Genomic DNA, 21,387 nt, shown 5'->3' on the forward strand with positions numbered 1-21,387 from the left:
GAAGACAAGCTTGCACAGAAATTTCATTCTCAGTTTCATTTCACTATTTAGTAGCCATGTGTTTGTGGGCAGGGAATTTGAACTCTGTCTCAGGTTTCTCATCTGCAGCATGGGAATGACAGGAGGGCCTTCTGTGTAGGGTTGTCATGAGTTTCACTGAAATGTTGTATCTGTATGTGTAGTCCTTAGAACCACGCCTAGTGTGTGGTTCATGCTAAATACTGACTCATTTCATTTCTGTTGTTTGTCAGTTCATTGATTCGTTTGTTTGTTCATTTACTCTAGGTGAAGACAGACAGTTTTAAAACAATCCAGGCTAACCGACTGTAGATTGTCATTGGTAAATCTTGCTTGCAGAAATTTACTGACAATTTTTTTTTACATGCTTTTCTTAATGCCTCTTGGACCAAATATTTCCATCAGGACGTAAGAGGGTGACACTTATAAATTTCAACAGCTACTTCCCCTCAATGTAAAGTGTGAACAGAAAATGTTGGAAGAATGTTGCTATTTGGTGGTCCTTGGTGTCAGCATGTAACAGGGAGCAGGGGGAGCGTTAAGTCGAGTTCCAGGGCTGGGAAAATTGGGCGGTCTTACTTTACAGTACAGTCTGGTTCCATTATTTTGATCAACAGATTCTGAAATTCCAGAACACAGTGTGACCCACATTTTAATATGATTCAAAAACACCTCCCCAAACCCCCAATATAAAATGTTAACCGCCTCTGCCTTTGTGAAAATAACTTTGAAATGACTGGACCACATTCTTCAATTGGAACAGTACTTCTCTCTCCCATGAATATAGTAAAAAATTATTATGAGTATTTTCATTGTAGGTATGTTTTACTGTATAAATGTATATTTGCATTTATTATATAAATAACTGCAGGCCCAGATATTAGCACTCAGAACAAAGCTCTAATAGGAGAGGAATCATTCCTTATTTTTACCTTGTGCAGGGCCAGTGTTCTGTTTCTTCGCAGCATCGGGGCTCTTGTGCAACAGGAAACTGGTCACATTAGCTTATAAAGAGAATCTACAGGATTTGGGGAGAAAAACTGAATATCCTGAAACTGTTTGCCTTTGAAGAGCTGGGAAAGCAGTTCTTGACAGAGAGACTAATACAGCCTCTCTGTACGGTCGAGATGAACGAAGCTTTCCTCGGCACTCAAGGTTTTCATTGTGCCTGAACATGAACTCTTCTGTGATGGAACGGGAGCTTTTATTTGATCCGTCAAGATTACCAAGCCATAGGGCACCATCCCCAACTAAAATACTGCATCACGGAATAATAATTAAAGTGATAGAGGCCGGTTCATGAGTTGGCAAGAGATTATAGATACTGCATTTTCTCCGGTTGGTCACCAGGCACTAAGTTTCAGTGGCATTGAATACTTCTGCGAGAATACTCATAAGTTATTTAAATTACATTCTCCAACTTTTCTCCTTGATTGTTGGCTAAGCAGTTTTGACTAGTTCATAAGTTTAGGGCAATGTTGTTTGTTAATGAGATAATTTGCTGAACATGGTTTTGTGGGATCGGGATTGTGGTTGGGGTGATGAGCAGTGATCCGGGAGGAATGGGTGATTTGTAAATCTAGTCCCAGCCCTGTAGGAACACGTTTGTGACTTTGAGCAAGCAACTTATTTCTCCTGATAACGTTTGTCCCATCTCCTTTGAGGGGCTTTTGTGAGAATCAAATGCATGGAGGTACATGAAAACCTTTTGAAACATCAAAAGCACTAAAAATAACTAAATGTGGTTGCTGAACATCCTTAAGGTAGAACAAATGGGCTTTTTTAAATTTAATTTTACAGGGAACGAGGGAAACTCTCAGTCGTCACTGCACCACCCTGGGCGATGCCCTTCGGAAGGAGAACGATTTTGCTCTTATAATCGATGGGAAGACCCTCAAGTACGCCTTGACTTTCGGAGTGCGGCATTACTTCCTGGACCTAGCTTTGTCCTGCAAAGCTGTTATTTGCTGCAGGTAAGTTCTCCTTAATATTGTCAGATTTCGGTGATGTCGACTGCATCCTAGGTCTTCTGATTTTTAAAGCTCCTTAAAGTTATTCTATCTAGAATTGGTAAGTGTCAGATTATTTATTAATTTGATCCCTCAGACTCAAGGTTCACAAACTGGGATAGAACGTATTAGCAGAGTGTTTGAAAGTGAGTCCTAGAAATCCCTAATAGTTATTGTCCACAATTAGAATTGACAGACTTCTTGCCATTTTCTGTGTTTAAAGTCAGTCGTCTACCTGCATTTCCAACTAGCATTATTTCTGTAAAGGTTCTGTTTTCACCCTTAAATCTCTGGTCCTGCTGCTAGGATTTATTTGGGGAAAAGCGTGATGGGAGACAGTAATTAAATCATTTTCAAGAGAGCTAAACATTTTCCCGAAGAGCCAGCTATTTGGAAAATAATTATTGACTGTACAGCCCTTCACCCTCTAATGTGTCATATTGCCTGGATCCTGAAGTAAAATCTGTTTTCAGCTATCAGGTCCCCATCCACAGAATTGTGTCTTTGTAAACCACCCGGTCCTTCCTGAACTTCTTGTCAAAGACTGTGCCCCATCTCTTTGTCTAAACTGTTTAAACTCTGTCTTCCTAAAATTTAAAGTGTCTCTTCCCTTCTGGTCACCATGAGACCCAAGGATTTCCCTCTTCGCTCTGCGCCGGTCGGATCTTACCAGCCGGTCAGAGGAGGCCAGGGCAGAAGTTTCTCTAACTGCTCTCACACCTGGGAGATGAGGCCTTAGCAGGGCTTCTGGAGAATTTCTTAGAATCTGTGCTCTTATCTTTAAAACTGTACTGTTTGCTTTTATTATTTTCTTTAAAATGTACTTATTTTTAAAAGAATGTTATGCTTTTTAAACCTCTCTTTTTTTGTCCAGACTTAGTCACTTAAATATCCTGTATATGATACTGTCTCCAAGCTTATTAGCCATGTAGAGATTTCCTAAGTTTCAGTTGAAATATACTTTGTGAAATATAATTGAAATCATACTTAATAGGTACCCTTTATGAGCATCATTTCAGCCTATAAAATTGTCATAGTCAAAGAATTGAGTTGCTTCTTATTCTCAGGGGCGTGAATTAATAAATATTATTACTATAAAGCTCTTGGATAAAATATTGCTCAGGTAATTAATGTTAGTAATAACCAGGCTCTTTGCTTCATCGTGAAGAAAGAATTGGCTTTTCTGTTATCTTGCCTGTGTCATTTGTGCTTTGGTATCCTCATGCTTTCTAAAATACGCATTTCCGGTAACTTTTCTTGGTTCCCGACACCCTTCGTCGGGATAATATTGTGCCAAATTTGGTCATTTAATCATTTTCACTAATGGGATCGAGACAAGTTTGTTCAAAAACACATTAAGTGATATGACTGTTGGCTCGATGTGGAAAGAAAGCAGAACCGGAGCTATTTAGATAAAACGGCCAGTTCCCTCGAGCCGGCAGCATCTGCCCCGCGCCTACTGTGTGCTGGCCGTCGATGGTGCGCACAGGACGAAAAAGACTTGCCGCCTGCCCTCCTTCCTGCGTCTCTCCCTCTCTTTGTTTTAAGTGGAATCACAGTTGGTTTGAAAGATGTGGGAGGCCAGTTTTCAAACTGCAGGCCCAGCAGCTGAGCCCCATTCTTACAGCATTGCTTAACGCAGTCCCTCCCACCATTCTTCAAAAAGCTGAACCACAAATTAAACAATAGCAGAGGGAGAGAAAAACTAGAAAGCAGCGTCAAGGGAGGAAAAATATGTTCCGTGCTTGTGAAATTCCCTCCCGAGACCCTTGTTCTGGACGCTCACGGAGTCACATGGACCTCGGGGCCCCGGCAGGCCCGGGGAGGGAGTCACACCCTGCCCTGCACGTGCACGCAGCTCTGCAGCCGAGCTCATAAAGACGTGTGTGGCCCCGTCCTGCTTTATGCGTGTCGGAGGACCACGAAGGTCCCTGTGCAGACACAGGGTTTTATTCAGAGTCTTAGGTTTGATTTTTGTTGGGGTTTTTTTAAGTAGAGTATCTTTCCTCGGCTTTTTTTTTCTAATTATCTTCATAGTCTCTCTTTTCCCATAAGGACTGTGGTTCGACTTCCGGTCTGGCTTGGAGATCCATCTAAGCCCGTAATTACATCAGTGCCACTGCCCATCTATGGCTCTGCACCCTCTGGGCCGGGTGCCTCTCGGCGCAGACCATCTTCATGTCATTTAGTTTACTGGCCCCGGAGGACAGTGTCCATGCCAATGCCCCTCACGGGGAGGCTTAGGTGAGAAGCTCGGTGGCTCCGTCTTTACCCTGGAATGCAAGTGTCACTCCTGGGTTTTAGACCATTACACTCTCCCGGCCTCGGGAAATTCTGTTTTACTTCATTATAGGAGATGCTCCCGATAAATACCGACCATTATTTCAAAATGCAGTCCAGGACTGTTTCCCAGGTTCCGGTTCCCGCTCGCTCTTGGGTTTCCCTCAGCTGCTTTCCCATCTGTTTCCTGCCCGCGCAGGAGAGTTCAGCCTGCCCCCGTCCCCTACAGCGGCTTTCAGCTCGAGTCCCGGCGGGGACCGGGGGCCCAGACCGGGACCGGGGATGGGAGGGAAGGCCTCCGGCCAGGAACGTAATGAGCCGCATCTTCAGGCCGCACCAGCCTCCCGCTTCCCTGCCGTTACCGCACAAGGGCAGGAGGCGGGCGTCAGGGTTCGCCTGGTGGCCGTTATGGAAGATGAGCGCCCTCCCCGAGGGCCCGCAGTGGGACCGAAAGGAGCAGCTGTTCCCTGTCGGCGGTCATCGGGCCTCTTCCTCGCCGCCGTTTTCTGAGGGGGATATTCAGAGACAGAAATAATCCCCTCGCCCCCAAATTATTCAGGGCTTTGGAGTCCTGGTTTTGGCTTACAAAGGGAAGGTTGCATGTCATTCCGGTATTTTTTTGAGTGTGTAAAATCCAAGGAGTAAAATGAAATCTGTTTTTATCAGTCTATGAAGCACTGTATTCTCATGAATGCCGTGCAGCTTTGTTTTCACCTCTGCGCGTTTACCTGTGTAACCCGAGTAGTTTAATGGGAAACATGCCTCTCGTGTTAGGGCGGTTTCCGATCAGTTTTCCTGGCCCTAAACATAAACTGTGCCTTTGTGGCCGGCTTCCCTTCTGTTCCCTGGCCCAGGTACCTCGGTTCTTATCATTAGGCGCGATCACAGATACTTTTGCAGAACAAATGAAAGCTATAGACCGTCTCCTCTAAAATATACACATACACACAAACGTGTAAAATTCAATGCACTCTTTTAGGGGTTGCACAGACTCCCTGAAACTCCTTGGACAGGTAGAGAAGTGAAAGGGCTCATTCCAAGAGTCGTGTATACAGGTAACATCAGGAGCTATTCTGCAAAGTAACTATCAGAGAATAATTCCTCATCTTAGTTACCAGTATTTCATGCCCTAAGATCTTACAGCTGTATTATCACAGTATAATGGCATGTGAGCTGGGAATTCACACAATCATGCTACCTCTCTGGCCCTGTGGATACCTAACGCTGCCTCTCTGGCCATGGTTTTGTGACCTGTAAAATGTGGAGCTTGGCATGCAGCGGTCATTCCAGTGCTCCAGGGAGCCTGATGTCTAGAGCCGCTAAGAGCGGAGCTCCTCTGGCTTGGAAAGGTGGGAAACCTGTACGCACACACACGCTTCCGGGGTCACCTCCTTCCAGCCGGAGAGCTTCTGGGCCAGAAGATTGCTCTGAGCCTCTTTTTTTTTTTTTTTTGGATGAACTGTATTTGTGTTGGCCACAGTGTTCTGGGAAGACTCTGTCTAGTGCTTGGATTAACTTAATTTGGGGAAGCATCTGTTCCACCTCTGTTAATATTCCCTGCAGAAGAGAGTGGTTGGAGCATGCAGTGAAGTATTGCCGTGTGTTAAATAGCATGTGGTTTCTGAGTTCCTCGTCAGTTCCCATAACCCAGCCTTTCAAAGAATTTTACATTTTTTCTGTAGTTGTCAGTTTAGTTTAAACATATATTGAAACTTACATTCTGTGACAGTTGGTTGAAAATTGGCCTAGAGCCTCCAGCTTTTAGACTGTCTAGTAATCACCGTCTTCTACATAATTTATGTGCTCATGTCTTCAGAAAAGCAGAAGTTAAACTGAAGTCAGCATGTTTCCCTCCTTGCAACATCTCTAATCAAAGTTTTAACCCCCTTTTAGGCAATTTCCCTGCCGCGTATAAAAAAAAAACACTTGACCCCAGTGAGTGTCGTCACTCGGGAGTGGCATCCAGGCGGGACCTTTCACCTTAGTCCATCAGGGGACCCTCCAAGGAGAGGTCTAGAGGGACACTTCACATACTTTCTGTCATAACTTGAGTACATTAAATAAAGGATTTATTTACTTTCTGAGTCTACTTCTCGAATCTTTTAGGATTGTCTTAAACTTTAAGGATTTCTCTAAATAAGTGTTCTACTTAAAGGGTAGTCATAAAGCACAAATGAAGCTAATAAGGGCTCAGCAGACATTCCTTTAAAGAAAAAAGTTTGTGAGCATCGTTGGACGCCAGAGCAGATGTTTGGCTTTGAGGAAGCTTAGAGACTGTTAATGAATGTCAACCCTCTATTGCTTCCAAGATAATATGAATAAATGTTGGAAATGTTGAGAGAACATTTCTTTTGTACATGTATGGCTAAAAGAGGACCATAGTGAATAAATATTATAATTTCATTAAATGCCCATATTTTGCTTTAACATAATATAACGATACGTTGCCCAGCCCTGTCTCATTTGCTGTTCTGCCTCTACTGAGTAATGTTAAAGGAACTGCACGTCCATATTGCAGCCTGGTGGCCAGTCACGATGTACCCCACCAGGGAAGTTCGTGTGTGACAGTAAAATCTCTAAACTAGATGAGAAATCTAAATGCTGTTGAATCTCACTGTAATTCGATATTATGTGGTCTTTGATGTGACTCAATTAAGATAAACTACCATGGCCTACACACACACACACACAAATAAGAACTGCAGGTTATATAAATATTCTGATAACAAAGAGCTAACCTGTACTGGACAGTATATAAAATATAGTGTACAGCTCAGCGAATGTTCACAAAGTGAACACACTCTTGTATCAAGCATCCAAACAGGACACCACCTCAGGAACCCCCTTATGCTCCCTTCAGTTCTGTGATTCTCCCGAGGATAACTGCTGTCTTTATTTACATCACCATCCCTCTTAAACGATGTGTTACTCATTCTAGTCTTTTTCTATGCTGGGTCTTGCTACCTTGGAATAAGTGTACGTATCTTCTGTCACTGCGCTCAGATTCTTGATGATTCATTTCTCTTCAACCATTTTAAACACAGATCTCTGCAGCCTTCCAGGAAAGGCCCCCCGAAGCTTCCCATAAATCAGTAGATCAGCACTAAGATGGGCTTCAGTCAGATGCAGAGCCACCGCGAGGGCGCTTATAGCTCTCCCTCAGTCCCGCGGTTTCCTAAGGACGTGATCTGTGGAACGTGCCCATTTCTCTGATCGGCCAGTCTGTGGACCCAATTGTGAGGGAAAGGGAAGCAGAGCTAGTTTGGCGTTTCTGGTTCTCCTTAAACCCACGATGGCTTCTAGGGATTACCATCTCTGTCATAAACCCGTCTGAGCTCTCCCCATTTAGGGCAGGTCGGGCCAGGCTGGAGCTCCAGGAGCCTGGCCCGGGAGAATGAAGGCCACGACGAACGGCTGTAGGGTGGAGGGAAGGAAGGGAGAGGCAGCTTCCTGGGGGACGATGGCCTTGGAAAGTAGAAGGTATATCACCAAGGGATCAGACAGAGAGACAAGAAGTGGACGTAAGATGACAAGCTTCAAGTTCAGGCGTGAAAGGGGGTGGTTCCGGGGGCCTCTCTAAGAGCAAGGCAGTATTTTATAGAGCGAAGGTGGGCAGGCTTTTTCTGTAAAGGGTAGGTAATAAATAGTTTAGGCTTTCTAGGCAATGCAGTATTACAGCTTCTCAGCTCTGCCCTTGTAGCGAGAGCTGATGTGAAAAACAGGCCACTGCCTGGGTCTGGCCCTGGGGCCATCGTCCGCCGGCCAGCGCCTGCTACGGAGCGTCTGTGGCTAATGAATGAACAGTAGAGGGAGTTGGTTCTGACAGGACTTTCCTAGAATATTGATGGAGTTCCCTCCAGGCTCCCTAGTCTGTCGTTTCCAGACTCTTTTTCTTTTCTCGAAAATGGAGACATTTTCCCATCTCAGCCGGCACGTTTCCCTTTCTCCGGGATTCCTCGGAAATGACTGGCCCTCTCTGCGGTGACAGTGGTGCCATCCGGAGGTGCCATCCAATTTCTCTGTGCCCTAGATTCAAGATTACCCCTTGAAATGTGGGTATTTCCAGAAGTCAGCTTGTTTTTAAATGAGGGGGTCAATAAATATGTATATATCTGAACAAGAGAAATGTAAAGAACCCAGGACCACAGGCATCAGATCTTGCTTTGTCACCAGGATGTCTCCCCCGTGTTCTGGAAGGGCCAGAAGGTGCGAGAGGTAATGGGTGAGAAGACGCTCATACCAGCCTTCTCCTGAAGCTGCAGGCATCCTGGAGTCCTCAGCCAAAACAAGTTCTTCTTGGCATTTTCTATATCACTTAATTTTTGCCCTTCATTCCCAGTCACTTTCTCTTCACTCCACCTTAGGAAAACTGTCTCGGGTATTTAATATGTTCCCTGCCATCTACCATACTTTATTTGTAGATATGTGTAGTTATGAAAAACATATAATATTGTTATGTGTGTGTTGAATTAAGGGAGAGACACATGTTTATAATATTTTAACATAGATGTTTTACCTTTTTTATTTTCCTATAATTTTAAGAGCTATCCATGTTACTAGATATAGAATAAATTTATTTACTTTCACTGCTACTTACTATTATAACAATGCATATACAGCATTTTATTTATCTATTACCGTAGTGATGGCCACGTAGGTTGCTCTAAATCTTTTCCACCACAGAAAGTGCTGAAATGAGTGTCCTCTCCCTGCACCGGTGCAAGTGTTTCTCTAGCATGTACACTTAGGAGCGGGCGTGCTTGGCTGTGAGCTGTATGCATATTTCATTTCAATCAGAATTGCTGCATTGTTTCCAAACAGCTGCACTCGTGTTCCAGATCCATGTCGGATGATGGCTTCTCCCTGCCTTACCCTCAAACAGCATTCCTGAGCTTATAATTTTGCCAGATTGATGGTTGAAAAGTGGCGCCTTGCTGTTTTATTTTCATTTCTCTGATGACTGTGGAGATTGAGCACCTCCTCATAGAACTGTTCACCTCTCTAGATTTCTACTTTGAAAGTTCAGTCAGTCAGTCAACACGTTTTTCAAGCACCCACTATGTGCCAGGCAATGAACAACAGGAAAGAAATAGTTTCTGCCTTCACCTTGTGACTACTGTTCAACAAAATAAATCCATACACATTCAAAAGGCAGTCATTGCTGTGTGTTAACAATTGATTTATTATGTATCAGAGAGACTTACATGAAGTCAGTGGTAACAGTTGCCACTGAAGAGAGAGAAGTATATTGAGCTTTATGTTGAGTTTCCTGTCTTATTTTTCTGCTTATGTTCAAGAATTCCTTCTTTGTTCTAGATATTGATTCTTTGTTGATTATAGACATGGCAAAAATCTTCTGGTCTGGCTCCCTTCTTAATTGTGCCTGTGGTGGTCTTCCTTGAACAAAAGTCATCCACCTAAAGATAGTCAAATTTCTTTAATTTTTTTCCTGTATGGTTTGTGTGTTTTAGATGCTGCGGGCCCACTCACAGTTATTATCTGACTTTCTTCCATTAACGTCACAGCTTTCTGTTTTGCGTATAGGTCTCCAATTCATACGAAGTTTATTTTTGTGTATTTTATAAAGAAGAGATCCAGTGTTTTTCATTTCTACGTAATGAGCAAGCTCTCCCAGTGCCTCTTACTGAGCAACCCCCCCATTCCCCTGCTTGTGCTCTAGCTCTCAGCACTGAGACCCGACCTTCCAGAATCTAAGTGCAGGCTTCACCTCCTATTAGCTGAGTGACATGTTACTTAACTTCATCTTTGAAATAGAAATAAAAATAATTGTTATCATGGGGTTGTGAGGAATAAATGAGTCAGTATATGTATTCGGCACATTGGCAGCTATTATTAAAAATTATGTTACTCTTAGAAATGCTGTCACATTTTCTTTCAGGTGGCCTGCTTGAATAGTTCTGGTAAGAGGAATGCTGTCATACATAAAGATTTTTCTCTGAGCATTATGGCCTTTCTGTGTCCTAAATTCTAGTTTGTCTGGTATTAAAATGACTAACTTGGCATTCCTTTGTTTCATATATGCCTTGTCTTTTTTCCCCTAAATCCCTACATTCAATCCTTCTGTATACTATATAGGAACTGAGAGTGCTGTCTCTAAAACCATGCTGTTTAGGGTTGAATCCTGACTTTACCACTTACCTGCTGTTTTACATGAAGCGATATAATCTTTCTGTTCCTCAGCGCCCTCATTTATAAAGTGGCAATAATAGTAACCTATCTCACATAGAGTTCTTCTGAGAATTGAATGAGTTAAAACAAGTAAAGAGCTTAGAACACAGTGATCAAATAAGTGTTATACTCGCTGCTATTATAAAGTGTGTCTCTTGTAGACACCATTTTGCTGGATCTTTTTGTTTTAATTCAACCTAAGAATCTGTCTTTCAATCAATGAATTTAACCCATGTATATTTATTGTAATTATTGCTCTATTTGGCCTTATTTCTCCTATCTTATTTTGTGTTTCCCATTTATTATGCTTTTTGTTGTTTTCCTCGCCTCCTTTCCACTGTCTGAATCAGATTTTCTGCTGCTGGTTTGAAAGCTTTACAACCTGTATCTAATCTTTGTCTGGTTATTTCTAAAGTTTTGATAACCATATTTGTGCTTATTATCTATGTTGATATGTCTTCCTTTCCCTGCCCACCCCCACGATATTGAAGTAATTTTGTGTGTGCATCCAGTGTCAGATCTTGTTTCTTTGTAAGTAATAATCTGCTTTCCTCTCTAGAACCTTTTAGAAAATTTTCTTAATTTAACCATAATGTGTCTAGGGTTAGGTACCTTTTCCTTATATTTCTTTTTGGCACTCTGCGAGTCCTTTCAGTCTAAGGACACATGTCTTTCTTTACTTTTGGAAAATTATTAATCATTCTTTTTCATTCTGTGCCTTCTTATTCTTTTCTTGGAGTTTCATTATATATATGTAGTCACCTCTATTCCTCCATTTCTTTTCAATTTTCTTACAGTCTTTAATTTCCTGCTATCTTTTAGGACAGTTTGTTCATTTGCACTTTCAAGCTTTGTCATATTTACTACTCAGTTCACTATTGGCTTCTTTCTTTCAGCAGTTACATTTTTGTATGACTTATTTTCCAGTTGGTTCTAACTTCCCACATCTTTCCAAGGTTTTTTTTATCATACTCTTTTAAATTCTTGTTATATATGTTTTTACTAGTTCTACTATCTTGTGTGTTGTTTATTGCTTTTGTGCTTATGATCCTCTCCTGACTCGGAAGTTTTCCCTGTGAGATCACGTTTCCCCGTTTGCCCAAATGGCAGTAATGTTCCCTTGGGAGAAAGGTAGAAGCGAGGTGAAGTTGAGGTGAAGTGGAAGACAGGGCTGAATCTGGTCTTAGTGAATCCCTGTTTTCCCCTAGTTTCTTTACCCAGCCACAGCTCTTATTAAAGGTAGCCACGTTCTGATATACCTGAGGTAACATTCCAGTGTCTGTCAGCACACGCATGTCATTGGCATCTATCCCTGCCTGGTTCCAAGTCCTGAGGTTGACCAGAAATCTCTGACTTTTCTGTTCCAAGGCATATGGCGGGGATTTTCCTGGGGTCTTAGCTTTAGGGCATTGGGGATACTGGGATACTCCTGGAATTGGGATTTTTTTTTCAAGCATGTTATTTTGGGGATTTTGCATACCCACAGCTCCAAGTCTAAGCCAAAGTTTACAGTTGTAATGACAGAGGAGCCCTTTAGCTGCATCCAGCCCAGTCTCACCCCACTCACACTGGTTAGTCTGGGCTTGCACAGGGCACATGGGGAGTGGACAATACAGCGGAAAAGCTTTCCCCACCTGTGTGTTTATCTATGGCCCCTGGAATTCCACTTTCCCTCTATGCATTTACTTTCTGACAGGTATCCTCCACTTCCTGTTTCCTCTGACATCTGTTGCTTAGAGCTAGCTGTGACATTCACGCTTTCTTACTGTGACCTGCAGCGGCCCCGTCACCTGGCTCTGTCCATTCTTCACAGACCCACTTTCATCTGAAGTAGTAGCATGTGTTTATGCACCTGATAGCTTTTCACCTATCTTTCCCATTTACATGAGAAAGCCTAGAGAATCCAAGTCCCAAAATAAATTTCCTCTGTACTCTAAATACAGATTAAATAGACTGCCTCCTAATGGCAAACAGTCAAAAATGAATGAGGGGGGGGGGGCGGGTGAATGAGTCGTAAAGTTAGTATCATGGGATAATGAGATGAATTTCTATTTCTTGCAAAATTTCACTTCATTCCGTTCCATTCCCATTTTTACATCTGCTGTGTGCTGCATACAACGCTAGGTTCCAGATAACTAGATGATTGACAATTTTTAAAAAAATAAATAGCACTATGGACAAACTGTTCTATGGTATGAATACTATAATAAAAATTTCTTGAATTTATAGGTTGCTTTGGGTAGTATGGACATTTTAATGATTTTGATTCTTCCAGTCCATGAACACGGTATATTCTTCCACTTGTTTATATCTTCTTCTATCTCTTTTTGCAACATCCTCTAGTTTTCTGAGTCTTTTACCTCCTTAGTTGAGTTTATTCCTAAGTATCTTAATTTTTTTGTTGCAGTGGTAAATGGGATTGTTTTTTTAGTTTCTCTTTTTGAGAATACATTATTGGTGTATAAAAATGTCATCGATTTCTGGGTGTTAATTTTGTATCCTGCTACCTTGATGAATTCATTTTGCATTCATAGCAGCACAATTTACAATAGCTAAGATCTGGAAACAGCCTGAGTGCCCATCAGTAGATGAGTGGATAAAAAGCTGTGGGACATTTACACCATGGAATACTATGCAGCTATAAAAAAGAAGTATCTTTGATCCTTTGGGACAGCATGGAGGGAACTAGAAAGTATTATGTTAAGTGAAATAAGCCAGTCAGAGAAAGACAAGTACCACGTGATCTCACTCATATGTGGGATATAGTGAACAAAATAAATTGATGAACAAAATAGATCCAGAAACATAGAAGTATGAAACAGACTGAGGAATCTCAGAGGGAAGGTGGGGGTAGGGGAGAGGGCGGGGAGAGAGTAACCAGAGAACTTATATGCTTATAAGCATAACCCATGGACACAGACATTGGTTTGGAGAAGGCCTGGGGCTGGGGTGGATGTGGGGTGGAGGGGATCAATGGGGGAAAAAAGGGGACATCTGTAATACTTTCAACAATAAAGATAAATTTTAAAAATTTTTTCTACTAGGAGGAGTTTTCTTTTTAGTACATTTTATAAGGTATATTTGCCAATTAGTAATTGGAGTACCTGTGCACGCACGCGCTTGCCCCCACACACACATTCAAACATACACTGCCAATATGATCAGTCACTATTTAAAATATTCTCTGAACCACTGGAACTGAAAAGAGTAGTTGTTTTCCTATAACAACCTATATTTCATAAGAGAGAAGTTTTGCATCTAAAATGCATGGAAAAGGGAAGTCTTTTTCAAAGTTACTTCCCTTTTTGCCCTGTGGGAAGACTATCTGTATTTTATTTCTGTAGACTCGATCTCCATATGATAAGGTCCCCTCGATATATCAGCAGACACTGCTTTTGGAGGCAAGGAAAGCGCCCACTCTTCAGTCCTTTGAGTAACGCAGTTCTCTTGCCCAGAAGTGGTTGAATGTTTCATTATGTGCCGTATGCTGAGTCTCGTTTTTAGGATTCGCTAGATCAGTGGCTGTTTTACTTCCACTAACAAATCGGTGGCGAGTTTCTAGAAGTGTTATGACACTTGTGTAATTTTGGTACATGTAACACAGCTATTTATTTTTTGTGCCAGATTTTAATTCCTCCTCAGTTTGAAACTTTTTAAGAGCCTAACTAATTTTAGTTCAAAAAAGAATCAAGTAAGATCTCAGATGTTTTTCTCTTAGGCTTTTCTCTCTTCTTATAATTTCTTTATGAGTCAGCAGAACATGACTCAGCGGGGGATAGATTGATATTCCCAAGGAGAAATCTTAGGAAGTTTGTTGCAGAGGAACGTACAGCAGCTCCCACACTAATGATGCTGATCTTTAAATAGTCCCCAGGAGCAGCCTCAGGCTTAGTAAGTAAGGGCTCTGTCAATACCGGTTACTATACAGAACACTTCAGGATAATACACAATTACTATCTTCCTCCACGTTCGTGATTTTTTTTTTCTAGACTCACCTTCTAAAGGCAACTTCATAGTAACTTTTAAGTTTACAGTATAAGTTTTTGAGATAATATCGTGTTACCAGTATAATTTTTACTACATAAGATATTTTAAGTTTATTAACCTAAAGCACAATACCGTAAGACACATTGTTGTACCCCTTTTGTCTACCTGTAGAAAGTCCCTTAAAATATTCTTCATTATGTGTCTGTGTATATACCTGCACATAGAACCTTTATGCATATTTCATTCAAAACGGTGGCTCATTTAGCTAATCCCGTGAAAAGAGTGCAAAACGAGGCTCATGTAATTTGGGCCACTCTGTATACTTTCTAGCTTAAATGGTAAAAAAATTTCCAGTCCTACGACCTAATGTTCGCAGGGCCGTGAGAGTTACTACGTAGCAAATAAGGAAAGTAATGAGTAACATCTGCAGAAACTACAGCCAAAATAATATCTGAAAAGCATATTGCGCTCAGTGCTCTGCTAGGCTGGATCGCCAAGGACCACCCTCTGTTTGTGGAGCCACAGGGAGGAAAATCGGACCCTTACTGCACATGCCGGATCCGTGGTCTTTTTCTGTAGAGGCTCTTATTTCTCCTGAAAGATAAAGAGCAACAGGAGAAGAGAAGAGAACTGAATAATTTAAATCCTGATGCAGGCCCATGGGTGGCAAAACCTATCTAGGGTAGAACACAGTGCTTTCGTGATGTTTCTGGATTATACCGTGGGTCACGATTGGTATTTGTAAAAGTAAGGTTTTAGATACTCTCAACCGTGGATGTGCGGTTTTTGATAGACATTTGGAAGAGTTAAATTGTGTAGTAATGTTGTTATAAACCAGTGATTTTCAACCTGTGAGCCACAAGAATTTTTGAACCACGCAGTACCTGACTTTAATCAGGGGCACTGACCTCTTTTCCCCTAGGTTGTCAAATAAAAAAATGACAGCAGCCAACACAACAGTAGCCACCCGGTGTGGATGAACCCCCACTTAACCCTGACATCTTTCTTTACCAACCAACTGTTGTTTCAGACCCTTCAGATACAAGGGCTTCCCCCAAGCCAGGTATCTACATTTAGCTGGATAATAGAAGCAGCTGCCTTAGCTAGTGGCAGTAACAGTGTGATTTTGGGAATGTCTGTGGCTACATCATCAGGTTTTTTAAAAGTAGGTATTGTTACCTGGCCCGGCGTGGCTCAGCGGTTGAGCGTTGACCTGGGATCCAGGCGATCAGGGTTCAATTCCCGGTCAGGGCACATGCCCCGGTTGTGGGCTTGATCAATGACTCTCTCATCATTGATGTTTCTCTCTCTCTCCCCCTCTCCTTTCCTCTCTCTGAAATCAATAAAGACATATTTAAAAAAAAAGAGAGAGACCACAACTTTAAAAAAAAGTAGATATTGTTCTTGCCAAGGGGATTCGTATTCTGTTTTTAACACCTGAGTTAACCACACCCACAGATTTGGTGAAAATTCGCAGCCAGTTCTCCTTTGGGGTTTTGAAAACTGCAGTGTCAAGCAGAGAAAGCGGTGGCTGGTTGTAGCAGCCGTGCAGAAAGAAAACAGAGTTCAGGCCAGCCAGAGAGACTCAGTGGTTTGAGCGTGGTCCTGTGCACGAAAGGTTGCTGGTTCCATTCCCCGTCGGGGCATATACCTCGGTTGCTGGTTGGATCTCTGGACAGGGCCTGTAGGGAAGGCAACCAGTCAATGTTCCTCTCTCTCTCTCTCCCCCCCTCTCTCCCCCTTCTCCCTCTCTTCCTCTCTCTCAGCATGTCCTCCAGTGAGGGTTAAAAAAATAAATCAGTCCTAGCTGATTTGGTTCAGTGGTTAGAGCACCAGCCTGTGGGTGAAGGGTCCTGGGTTCGGTTCTGGCCAAGGGCACGTACCTCGGTTGCAGGCTCGATCCCCAGCCCTGGTCGTGGTTGTGTGAGAGGCAACCAATCGATGTGTCTCCCCACCTTCTCTCTCTGAAAAGCAATGGGGAAAATATCCTCAAGTGAGAATTAAAAAAAAAAAAGGAAACATTTAATCCAGCTCTTTTCTGATCCTTCTTTGCATCACTAATATTAGCTATGGTGCAGAGATGTATCCTTTATGATACACCCACTTAGGAAAAAAATACCCCTGTTTTCTGGCTGTGTTGATACGCCATGATGTGACTTCACCTGCGTTCACATTGTAAGGCCGTCAGACTGTGAAGAGAATTTGGTAAATGTTTTCAAATGTTTCTCTCTTTTCGTGCCCATTTCCCCTTTGCTTTTTTTATAGTCCATTTCTTGGTAAGCGTTGTTTTTGACATTGACTAAATGTCAGCTGTCGTCCATGTCTAAAACACGGGCCTTAGCTAGTGGGCATACCAGTTCCGATTCGCCTGTTAAGAGAAATTAAATAAAATTCGGAAATGACGTGAAAATTGCTTCAAAGAGCAGTGGGGGCTGATAGCGAAAAGGCCCCTTAACAGCCAGAGACTCATCCCATCCCCTTGTACTCACAGCTGTCGGTTTGTACGGTTGCTGGCCTCGGAAAGGAAACTCACAGAAAGGGTTAAAAATAAGTCTTCCAGGTACAGCGTTTCACCGAGTGCCTGTTTTGGATCAGCACCAGGAACAGAACAAGGAGACCGGTTCACCCTGCAGGCAACTCAGAGCCTAGTGCAGTGATTCTCACTCTTGAAATAAAACCCAGAGCAGCTCTGGCCAGATGACGCCTTTCTGAAGGGCAGCAGGGCCTCCTGAAAGTACATATTTGCGCCTAGTGTCCACTGCTAGGAATGTTTCCTAAAGAAATAACCGGGAAGGCGTGCAAGATGTTGAATCTTTCAGAATAATGATCTTCATTTTTAAATAGACTAATAAATGGTTTACCAGATGCCCCGGCAGATATTATGAGACACCTACTCCACCTAATCTTGGTAAAGAATTGAGCTGAGTTGCTTTCCTTGCTCACTAAATTGTGTGACCATTGCTTCTCAGTATTTAATCACCGTCTTCACCATTTATTGAACCAGTTCACTGTGTAGTTTTCCTTTCTTCTCAATCGCCAAGACAGTGTGCATCGCACATTAAGTAACCTACGATGACACATTCTGTCTTTGAACCCTGCTGGCACTGTTGTGGGGTTTATTTCTTAAGTGACTTTTAAAAGCCTGTGATACGTTGATCCAAAGTTAATACCAAAAATGGTTTTAGTTTGGGTGCTGCTGTTCTCTGTCCCTGATCCAGCGTTTATAGGGAAGGTTGCTTGGTTCTACGCGGCCATAGTGGCTTTGGAAGAAAATAGAGGCACGTGAGCTATGTAGCCAAGCACTTGGCGTTCACTTCGGTGGATTGACCATCGTATCCAAGAACAGGTCGAGAGGTTAGCCGGTTCCCTACTGTTCACTTAAGTAAGAGTTTTAAGTTGTTTTAAATGTATATTACATTGTCCAAGATCGGCTTTCGGTGGCTCAAAACTTTTGTTCTCTAGAAATGGGTATAGACTCCGGTAAGTATTTGGACGACACTTCAACAGCCTTTCTGGCCTTTTTCACTCAAAAGTGAAAATTGGAAATGCTGATGTTATTTCTTAGGAAGTAATGGAATTTGTGAACTCAGATGTTACTCTTTAACAAGTGTATGCAAACTTGTTAAAGAAATAAACTAGTACTGGTGAACTGGTGAACTGGTGCTTGACAAGGTGTTAGAGCTTCTGTTTGACTCCCAGAGGTTTGTTTTCAAGACTTTAAATTTTTCTTTTTCCCCTTGAAGTGGCAGCCAGGTTAACAGAAAACCAAACATTTGCAAGCCTAAGACTTTTCTGTAATGGTCCTTCATAGAACTTACATATTCACTTGGACCTCTGCTGCTTTAATCCTTCCTGTCCTTCAAGACAATTGACATTTCAAAATTTCTTTTCTTTTTTTTCAGAAAACAGAGCTAATTGATCATTTGTTCTAATTTAAGGGTCTCTCCTCTTCAAAAATCCGAAGTCGTTGACATGGTTAAGAAACAAGTCAAAGCCATAACGCTCGCCATCGGCGATGGGGCCAACGATGTCAGCATGATTCAGACGGCACATGTCGGCGTTGGAATAAGCGGTAATGAAGGCCTCCAGGCAGCTAATTCTTCTGATTACTCCATAGCTCAGGTAAAGCATCAGTTCTGCAAAACACACCACTCATCTCGGTCCACTGACACTGGGAAAAGGAAAATACTAATTTTTCTCACTCTTGTTTCAGTTCAAGTATTTGAAGAACTTGTTGATGGTTCACGGTGCCTGGAACTATAACAGGGTCTCCAAGTGCATTTTGTACTGCTTCTACAAGAACATTGTCCTCTATATTATCGAGGTAATCCCAGGTTCCGCTTCAAATCCTTGTCGCTCGCAGGGATATGTAAAGAAATTTTCTTTAGGAAGATAGATTCTCATTTGCAATGAATCCATTTGCCTAGGTTTTATAACTTCTAACCATGTTAAAACAAAAAGTTTGTCGCCATGGAGAATAATTCATGGTTAAAGTCTAGCTAAAAAAGTTGCATGGCTTTGGTAAGAAATATTGAATTAAAATTACTAATGAAATGTTTTCAGTTTTTAAAAGACTACAAACTATATAGAATTTTTTATGAAGCTCAAAAGCATACAAGAGAAAACAATACGCTGTTTAGGGATACACACATGGAAAAGTCCTTTAAAAGAAGATGAAGGGAATGATGGACATAAAACTGAAGAAGGCCATTCTACTTGGGGCAGTGGTTAAAGACGCAGAATCAGGAAGGAGACGTAGGTAGTTTTGCTAGTATTGGTCATCTTGTAGTTCTTACTATGTTTCAAACTTAGATACTTATACACACGTACACAATTATCCCTTGCTATCCAGATCCGTTTTGGTTTCTGAGTTTGGTTGGTAGCAAGAGCTTAGGTAATGAGGAATTAGCCTTAAAATTATCAGAATATTTAATTCCTGTGTCTTGATAGCAAGAAATTCCAAATTCCTTTTTATGTATCAAACATAACATCATTTTTTAAATGAAAACTTAACCTGGGTCAGGAATATCACTTCTGAAGGGATATATTCTGTCCTACAAACAATTTTACGGCATCTACTGGGTGCCAGGCCCCAGGCTTTGCTCAGCAGCTACAGAGTAAATCAAGCATGCTTCCTGCCCTCCGGGAGCTTGCCCGTAGAAATGCAATGCAGGCCGCGTGTGTGATTTTAAATTTCCTAGAAGCCACATGAGCAACAAGTCAAAATTAAAGCCCAAATTAATTTTTAAATGATACTTTATTGAACTCAATATATTCAGTAGTACCATTTCAACATATAATCACCATAAAAAAATTGTAATGTGATATTTTACATTCTTTTCTTTGTACTAAGTGTTCAAAATCAGGTGCTATTGGTGGCTGCCGTAGTGCACAGCGAAGCACTAGCACGTAAGTAAGCGGCCTGAACGGTCCGTCAGGAAGTGAGGCAGAAGCCACTTACCTTTTTTTCACACATGGCCATTCTCTTTGGAAGCTCTGCCTGTACTGCTTAAACTCTAGATGTTAGCAGTTTCTTGCTCCTCTTGCAGCTCTTCGGCATGAAGGTGAGCTCTCCTTAGCTCGTTAAGAAAACCCTCCGCCTGCCTCTCCTGTCAGAGGCCCCTCATCAATGTGCCCAGGGCTCCCTTACGGTGCTGGTGTACTCCACCTTGCCCCTCACCTGCGGACTGTCCCTGCACCTAACCATTGCTGTGTGAAAATAAGATCACGCACTTTACACCAGAGAAGTAACAACGTAAACAAAAAAAATCTAGATTTCTCACTTACCTTATTGACAGGTTCGTGGGAACTGCCGTGTGATTGGTTCAGCTCTTTATGCCTCCCTGGGAGCGTCATCTCATTAAAATGTTGACGGAGCATAGTTCTTATTAGGAGTCAGCTGGTAAAATGGAAACTTAGTGTTCATGGGTGCAGGCAATTTTATTTATTGTCCACTAAAAATCTATAATTAGGTTAAAACCCACTGGGTAATATAATCAAATACTTGGAAACATAACTAGGATAATCGGTGAACTTCCTTATTGTTTATTACTGCTGATTTGGTCTATAATGGTCTGTGTTTTGAAGCGAAGCACACCTCCAAAATAGCTTATGAGATCCAAAAACTATGTGTTCTTTATTGTATATATAAATTTGTGACTTTTTTCTACAATAACTATTTTTGATTACCAGTCTCCTCTATAGTTACTAGCTTTTCTAATTATATTAGCTTTTCTATATTAGCTTTTCTAATTTTTTTTCTCACTCAAAATAATGGCAGTTTATATAGTTCATTTACATATATTTTTGAAGATCTAGGAGCTTAAAGCCATTGGTAGCAATAAATCTGCTTACAAAAATTTAATTTTATAAAATGAAATGAGTACTCAACTCACTGGTTTTATTTCTTTTAAACCTAGATCATTTGACAACCAGCAGTGAACTGGGTAAAACTTACGTACTAATGGGGGAAATAAAATAATTAAACTCAAATGGAAAACTAAATTTGTAATTTGTTTCATCCAGAGTTATATGATTTGTGTTTGATTAACCCTAAATTTCACTTGGCTTTGAATTTAAAGCCCTTTCATGAGATATTTAACATTGACCAAATTCTTTAAGTGTTGAAAAGGAAGGACGTCCTGACTTGGGGCGGTGAGAGCACAATAGAGCATGCAGATGATGTATTATAGAATTATACACCTAAAATCTATATGACTTTATGAACCAATATCACCCCAATAAATTCAATTTCACAAAAATAGAAAGGAAAGGAAGTAAGTCCTAAACTTTACTGGAAATCTCATTTTACATTATTTCTCTTTTGGCACTTTATGGAGATGTATTTTGAATAGAATTCAACTATCTCGGAAACAAATTGACCTTTTCAATCAAGCCCCAGATA

The 21,387-nt window shown here is 41.5% G+C and overlaps 1 protein-coding gene across 4 annotated transcripts in view; it reads left to right on the forward strand.

The window, feature by feature from the left end:
- ATP8A1 (ATPase phospholipid transporting 8A1) overlaps window positions 1-21,387 on the forward strand; it is a 195,275-nt gene that overhangs the window by 130,108 nt on the left and 43,780 nt on the right. For all 4 annotated transcript variants that reach the window (XM_087827644.1, XM_087827641.1, XM_016206815.2 and 1 more), the window contains 3 exons: window positions 1,819-1,991; window positions 18,422-18,605; window positions 18,697-18,807. In XM_087827644.1, coding sequence (XP_087683770.1) covers window positions 1,819-1,991; window positions 18,422-18,605; window positions 18,697-18,807 — 468 coding nt within the window. The remainder of the gene's footprint in view (window positions 1-1,818; window positions 1,992-18,421; window positions 18,606-18,696; window positions 18,808-21,387) is intronic.

The sequence above is a fragment of the Miniopterus natalensis genome, chromosome 1 (assembly GCF_054644295.1).
Source record: "Miniopterus natalensis isolate mMinNat1 chromosome 1, mMinNat1.hap1, whole genome shotgun sequence".
Taxonomy (NCBI): domain Eukaryota; kingdom Metazoa; phylum Chordata; class Mammalia; order Chiroptera; family Miniopteridae; genus Miniopterus; species Miniopterus natalensis.